An 8,096-nucleotide genomic window follows, 5' to 3' on the forward strand; every position below is an offset into this window, starting at 1 on the left:
ATATATACATTTTTTATGGTTTTAGTTTTTTTTTTTTTTGTCGACTATAATAACCCTAATTACCACTGATCACAGTATATTATGACAGTTGTTTTGTATTGCAGCTTTTCTGAAATGTTCTGTTTACATGTGCAAATGAGGCATTATGTAATTAAATATGCACTAATTTGCATACATTTCCAGAACAGGAATCTGAACATTGGATAAAGCCAGGATCAATTTTCTTGTTTAATTTTGTTGACATATTAAAAGGTTTTTACAGAGGGGATTTTGGATTTTATTTATCACCCCATATAAAGGAATAAAATGTTATATATCACCTTTATTTATATAGCGCTTTTAACAATACAGATTGTGTCAAAGCAACTGTACAGCATTAATTAGGAAAATAGTAATCTATATCATAGATTAAAATAAATGATACAGCTAACAGTACAGTACTACCGCAGTGTGATGAAGACTGTCCGTACTTCTTTTTTTAATTTAAAGTGAAATATTACAATAGTGTTATTTATTATTTAGTTTTTTAGTCATTTTTATTCTGTAAAAATAAAAGTAATTATTACTATTAAAAACTATTTAAAAATTAAAATATGTTTTAATTAATAAATGAATTAAAAATAAAATAAACATAAATAGATTGTATTATTAAATTCATAATCACAAAATTTTAGCCCCCAAAAAACAAATTAATTAATTATAGAAAATATTAAATTAAGTTAATTATATATATATATATATATATATATACACACACACATACAGTACTATTGTGAGTAGCCAGAGGCGACATATATATCAAGTGAATGTTGTATGAATAAAGCCCTCTGTGAAATTTTGCACGCTTATAATGATTATTACGATAATCTGTATGCAGGCAGCGCAAAAAGACAGCCTTTGAAATGTTCATCATTCAGTTGATCAGTGAGTCTTGAACCACCTACACACATACAATGAGATGACATCACATCCTGGCACTTCATTCTTAGGAAAAACAAAGGTGTTCTTAAGAAAAGGATTCCAGAATTGCACTAAGAATCATTCTTGGAATTTATTTAAAGAAATTTCTTGGCTTCTTTCTTAAGATTTTCGCGTGTCCGGCCCCTGTCCTGCATTTAAACTGGATGTAGTTTATGTAGAGTAACTGAAGTGATGCATGAGTATTAATGTGCTTTCTGCTGGTGTTTTTGTGATTTCTGTAACAGTGCAGGTTTAATGTGAAATCTAAAGAGCCCGATTGCCCTAATGAGCGATTTCTGCTGTATAATGAGTGGGCTCATCCCAAGAGCTTCTACAAGATGCAGCCGCTGGACCTGATCAGGTGTGTTTGTGTGTCATTCATGCTGTTTCTGATCCCCTCCCGATAGATGAGCTTGTTAATATGTGCCTCTGCTTTCAGGAAGTATTTCGGTGAGAAGATCGGCATGTATTTCGCCTGGTTGGGTTTCTACACGGTCATGTTGACTCTCGCCGCTGCAGTCGGACTCGGTTGTTTCATATACGGATACACAACCAGAGAGACCAGCACATGGAGGTACAGCAGACTTTTTTTTTTATATATATATATATAAAATATGTTTTAATTAATAAATGAATTAAAAATAAAATAAACATAAATAGATTGTATTATTAAATTCATAATCACAAAATTTTAGCCCCCAAAAAACAAATTAATTAATTATAGAAAATATTAAATTAAGTTAATTATATATATATATATATATATATATACACACACACATACAGTACTATTGTGAGTAGAAAAAAAAACATAATTTAATGTAATAGAAACCAACAATTTTACAAATAATATTTTATACACAATATTTATAATATTAATTCACAGTATAAATTGGGTCATACAAACATATTTATTGCAAATTGTGCAACCCTATAAATGAACACATCAAACCTGAATTTTTATTGCAGTTTTTAATCAAGATTTTCCCCAAATGCTCCCGCCCTACTTGTACAGCGCTTATATGCGTTTGACTTTGACTGATTCTGACTGTTTGTTTGGGCAGCAAAGAGGTGTGTGACCCTCGGATTGGTGGAGAAATCGTCATGTGTCCGCAGTGTGATGAAATCTGTCCGTACTGGAGGCTGAACACCACGTGTGAGTCGTCTAAAGTGAGTCAAACACACACAGACCCACAGCGTCTCCTCTGGAGGATTGTGGGATTTGGTGTCTGATCTAGGATTTAACTGATGTTTGTTTTGTTTGTGAAACGCTCTGAAGCTGAGAATGTGTTTCTGTGTTGGTTTTCCTCCACAGAGACTGTGTATATTTGATAACTATGGGACGTTAGTGTTTGCCATCTTCATGTCTGTTTGGGGTGAGTGATGTCATACGCTGGTCACATGATCCCATGCACTCATACCAGTGTTGTTTTGCTAAACCTTTGTCTGCTGGCAAAAATCCAGCTCCACATTGCAGCTTATTCTGGCCAAGACCAGCATGCAGCGTGATTAGTCATGTTTGTTAATGCAGCATTTATGCAATTCAATGCAATGTTTGAAGCTCACCTTTTCGACAGAGCTCTTGCTGTTTTTTGTATGCTGTATGTTTCATTAGTTATGCTTTACAATAAGGCACAGTTTGTTATCATTACTTAACACGAAATAACAGGGTTATTATAGCTAACTAAAACTGAAACTGAAATAAAATTAATAAAACTATATAATCATATATTTAAAAACTACAAAAATGACAAAACAGAACAAAATTACTAAAACTTGAACTAAAATTTAAATACAAATGGAAAATAAAAACTGACTCAAAATATTATTAATAAACTATAATAGTATCTCAGTGATACTACAGTAACACATCAAAATTACAAAAACTTTAAAATTAAAATGGAACATATAAAAATAAAATCTGATTCAAAATATAGTTAAAATGTATAATAGTATCTCAGTGACACCACAATAACACATGACCCAATAATGAAAAGTTAAGTGTTTAATCTTAGTTAATGTTAATTTTAACATCAGTTAATGGTGAAATGACATGCATTTAAATAAATAAAATGCTTAAATGATTTTACTTAGATTTTTTATTTTAAACCATTTATTTATTGCAATTTTTCATTTTTATCATTTATATGGTTTCATAGTTTTTATTACTATTTTGAATCAGCTTTTATTTTTTTCTTATTTTTAGTTTAACTAGTGTTTTTTTTTTTTATTACTGTTTAGGTTTAATTGATTTCTATTTCCATTTTAGTTCACTTTTAATTTTCCATTTATTTCCAGTTAGTAATTTTAGCACTTCAATTTAAACTTATTTCATTTAGTTGTAAAGACAACATTTCGAATAGAAATTTATTAATGCCTTTTTAAAATCAAAATTTGTATCTGTTAATATTATTTAATGGACTTGAGCTAACATGAACTAACAATGAACAGTTGTATTTTTATTAATAACTTTAATAACAATGAATAAATACTGTAACAAATGCATTAACTAATGGGACCTTCCTGTAATTACTGTAGTTTTTTAAAGCAGTATTTATATGCATTGCATAAATCTTGAGTTTTGCATGCAACGTGTTTCGTGTTTGGCAGTGACTCTGTTTCTGGAGTTCTGGAAGCGCTATCAGGCCGAACTGGAGCACGACTGGGACACGGTGGAGTTTCTTCAGCAGGAGGAACAGCCTCGACCCGAATACGAGGCCAAATGCATCTATGAGAGAGTGAACCCTGTTACACAGGTATGAGTTTCACTACATGCAGTGGCTTTATTCAGATGAACTCATTGTTTTTAGGTTTGTGACATTAACAAAGAGCTATTGTGTTTGTTTTGTTCAGGAAACAGAGAAGGTGCCGTACACAGCCTGTGGCAAGTGCATGAGAGTGTCGTGTGGCATCGGCACTGTGTTATTCTGGGTAATATTGTGCTTTCTCTTTCATACATGCAATTAAATATTTAAAAAGGCGTCTAAAAGTCAACATAAAGTAATAATACAGTACAGAGCCGTATGATTTCCATATGATAATCACACAATTTATCATCCATGTTTTAATTTTAGAAGTAAACCTCTGTTGTGCAGCACTTTGTTTGCCAAAAAAAGTTTAATTTTCATTTAATTAAAAGATAAATAGAATGTTTTATGCCTTAATTTAATTAACAGACAAATGAAAATACACAACACAGAAATTCTGAAAAAAAAAAAAAAGAAAAAAAAAATCATAGGGCCATATTATTGTTAAAAACAAAATGCAATAAATGAAGTTGTTTTATTAATTCAATTAATTAGACATGTTTTTTGATTATTAAAATGTTATTAAACCATTCAGATGGAATAAAAAAATAAAGCAGAATTTGAGAAGAAGAAAAAAAAAAACGTATTTCATAGGGCCCTAAAAATTAATTTTTGTTAAACTTTTAATAAATTGTTGTTGAATTGTATAAGTTTCATGATGTAAACTGATTAGATATTCTTTTGGATTACTAAAATTGAATTAAACTATTAAAATGAAATCCAGAAAAAAATTTAATGAAAAACACAGAATTTGGTAAAAAATAAATAAAACAGAAAATAACAATACAAATTTCATAGGGCCCTTAAAATGTATTTTTTGTTAAACCTTTAATAAATTGTTGTTAAATTGTATAAGCTTCATGATTTTAATTCATTAGACTTTTTGAGTACAAAAATTTAATTAAACCATTAAAATGGAACCCAGATCAAATTAAAACGGAAAACGGAAAATTTGGTAAAAAACAAAATAAAAAATAAAACTAAAATAAATAAATAAATAAATACAGAATTTGAGAAAAAAAAATGAATGGGCCCTAAAAATGTAATATCATTAAACTTTTAATAAATTGTTTTTGAAATATATAAGTTTCATGGTTTTAATTAATTTGACTTTTTAATTACTATACTTTAATTTGACCATTAAAAAAAACAGAAACAGAAATTGGGGAAAAAATAAGACAGATTTCATAGAGCCCTAAATGCATGTTCTGAGATGACTTGCGTTCACATCACGCATGTAAAACGGCCTGCGAATGTCAATTCATGTTCTCATCGTTTGTTGTAGGTTCTGTTGATCATAGCGTCGGTGGTCGGCGTGATCGTGTATCGTCTGGCGATGTTTATCACTTTCTCTTCGAAGCTGCGCTCTGAGCTGAACAATAGAAAGGAGCTGGAGCCGTTCAAAGAGTACGTCACCCCTCAGATGGCCACGTCCATCACGGCCTCCATCATCAGCTTCATCATCATCATGATTCTCAACAGCGTCTACGAGAAAGTGGCCATCTGGATCACAGACTTCGGTAAGGGACCCGTTTCACTCGGTCTAGTTTGAGGATTTACACCAATGATTCCCATCAGGTTTTGTTAACGATAATAACCCTGATTTGCATTTCACAATTCTCTAACGTCAGTTAGAGGTCTCATGGCATGCAGGTAAACAAATAAAATATTTAGTTATTTTAAAACCATTTATTCATTTATTGCAATTTGTAATTTTTATGATTTATTTATTAGCTTGCAAACCCCAGTTTGAGAAACCCAGACTTACAGAAAAAAGACTCATTGTGAACACTCATTCTGTGTGCTGCAGAGCTGCCGCGGACCAAAACGGAGTACGAGAACAGCCTGACGCTGAAGATGTTCCTCTTTCAGTTTGTGAACTATTACTCGTCCTGCTTCTACATCGCTTTCTTCAAAGGGAAGGTGGTGGGATATCCGGGACAGCCCGTCTACTGGCTGGGCAGCCTCCGCAACGAGGAGGTGAGACATTTCTGTGAGATCATGAGGTACTACAGGCAAACAATTGCATGAATTGATATGCAGCTGTATTTCTTGAATGAAACGTGCAATATTGTGTTCAGTGTGATCCCGGCGGCTGCCTGACTGAACTGACCACACAGCTGTCAATCATCATGACAGGAAAGGCCGTCTGGAACAACATACAGGAAGTCCTTCTGCCGTGAGTTTCACACACAAACCTCAAACTGATTCATGACGTCATGTCGATGATCACAGGAACTCATTCAACCTGTCGTTCAGTTTATAAAAACAAACCAAAGTCATGTTTACAGTTATGCACTTATAATAGACATCTATGGCGCAAGAACGAAATTGCACCTGTTACGAAATAGTAAAGCTACTAAAAACACTGAGGTGCGAGTTGAAATTATTTTGTGTGCTAATTGACATTGGGCAACAGATACTGGGCATCTTTCAGTAAGCTTTTGTACACGAATTTGTGTGTGAAATCTGTGTATGACCGTTTTCACGACCAAATCATGATTCAGCAATAACGTTCATACTAATTTTATTCTAAATTTACGAATAAAGTATTTCGAATTAGGCAGAAATTAGAAGTTCAACCCATGCATACATATAAAATAGTCCACACAATTTTTAGTGAATGAGACCCAGTGTTATTTTAGTGTAATTATATTTTTTATTAATATTTTGAATTAGTTTTTAATTTTATATTTTCTGTTTAATTTTTAGTTTTTAGTAATTTTGTTATGTGCCTTTTTATTAAGTTGGCTTGAGAAACCAACTCAAGTACCCTAGCAACCGCATAGCAACACCCTAGCAACCACCCCGAGTACCCTAGCAACCGCATAGCAGCACCCTAGCAACCACCCCGGGTACCATAGCAACCGCCCTAGCAACCACCCTTGGTACCCTAGCAACCGCCCTAGCAACCACCCCAAAAACCCTAGAAACCGCATAGCAACACCCTAGCAACCACCCTGAATACTCTAGCAACCACCCTTGGTACCCTAGCAACCGCCCTAGCAACCACCCCAAGAACCCTAGAAACCGCATAGCAACACCCTAGCAACCACCCTGAATACTCTAGCAACCACCCTTGGTACCCTAGCAACCGCCCTAGCAACCACCCCAAGAACCCTAGAAACCGCATAGCAACACCCTAGCAACCACCCTGAGTACCCTAGCAACCGTATAGCAGCACCCTAGCAACCACCCCGGCTACCATAGCAACCGCCCTAGCAACCACTTTAAGTACCCTAGCAACCGCACAGGAACACCCTAGCAACCACCCTGAGAACCCTAGCATCTATCTAAAGTTTTAGTACTTTAGTTGTGTGTTTTTGTCATTTTTATTAGTTTGCCATCAGCACTGATCAAGGTTATTACAGTTTACTAAAACTAAAACTGTTTTGTTATTTGAAATAAAATAAATGTTAACTGAAATAAATTAAAATATTGAAAAACATCATTATTTTATTTCAGGTAGTTGCCAAGGTAAAATAACAAAGAAAAACTGAAATAAAAATTTATAAAAAAGTATATAGACATATAAAAAAAACTATAACAAGACAAAAACACAACAAAATTATTAAAACTTCAACTAAGACAAAAATAAAAACAGAAACTGTAAAAATTCAAATAATTATAAAATATTAATAAGAACTGTTAGTAACAGTTTGAAAACCACTGTGATTAATAACTAATGTTGTTTGTAGGTGGGTGAAGAATCTGATGTTTCGTCATTGCACCCAGGTGGGTTCAGAAAAAGTGATTCCTCGCTGGGAACAGGACTATCGACTCCAGCCGATAGGAAAGCTCGGCCTGTTTTATGAATATCTGGAGATGGGTAAGACTTTATGCACATCTGAACCATGAAACATTGTTGTACATGAACACAGTTGTCTTAAAGGGGTGCTATTATGCTTTTTCACTTTTTCAACTTTAGTTAGTCTGTAATGTTGCGGTTTGAGCATAAAAAAGGTCTGCAAAGTTACAAAGCTCAAAGTCCAATTCAAAAGGAGATATTTTATTTAACAGAAATCACTTTTCAAAAACTACAACGAACGACTCGTTTGGACTACAACGCATATTTTCCGGGATTTGTGATGTCACAAATATCGACGAATGGGACGAGACCTAGTTGAGCTGCACTAGAGAAGGCAACTAGTGTTATCACTAAGTCGGAGACACGCTAGCTTTCCCAAGGCAGACGAACTTAGAGTGGTTACAATCATCCGGGTTTAAATCGTGCTCAAATGAATTTGATTTTGACGCAATATTTACACTGAAGCTCACAGCAGGCGGCTATGGTAAGGGGCATGACATTTCCCGACCAGGCGCCGAGTG

The 8,096-nt window shown here is 33.7% G+C and overlaps 1 protein-coding gene across 1 annotated transcript in view; it reads left to right on the forward strand.

Moving 5' to 3' along the window:
- Positions 1 to 8,096, forward strand: part of LOC107662203 (anoctamin-6-like) — a 20,767-nt gene that overhangs the window by 4,758 nt on the left and 7,913 nt on the right. Inside the window, exons 7-16 of the mRNA XM_016452135.1 lie at positions 1,206 to 1,321; positions 1,400 to 1,534; positions 2,025 to 2,130; positions 2,276 to 2,336; positions 3,571 to 3,716; positions 3,814 to 3,891; positions 5,053 to 5,287; positions 5,578 to 5,747; positions 5,849 to 5,946; positions 7,466 to 7,596. Of these exons, the coding sequence (XP_016307621.1) occupies positions 1,206 to 1,321; positions 1,400 to 1,534; positions 2,025 to 2,130; positions 2,276 to 2,336; positions 3,571 to 3,716; positions 3,814 to 3,891; positions 5,053 to 5,287; positions 5,578 to 5,747; positions 5,849 to 5,946; positions 7,466 to 7,596 (1,276 nt within the window). The remainder of the gene's footprint in view (positions 1 to 1,205; positions 1,322 to 1,399; positions 1,535 to 2,024; positions 2,131 to 2,275; positions 2,337 to 3,570; positions 3,717 to 3,813; positions 3,892 to 5,052; positions 5,288 to 5,577; positions 5,748 to 5,848; positions 5,947 to 7,465; positions 7,597 to 8,096) is intronic.

Source organism: Sinocyclocheilus anshuiensis, unplaced genomic scaffold, assembly GCF_001515605.1.
Source record: "Sinocyclocheilus anshuiensis isolate Anshui unplaced genomic scaffold, SAMN03320099.WGS_v1.1 scaffold1543, whole genome shotgun sequence".
NCBI lineage: Eukaryota > Metazoa > Chordata > Actinopteri > Cypriniformes > Cyprinidae > Sinocyclocheilus > Sinocyclocheilus anshuiensis.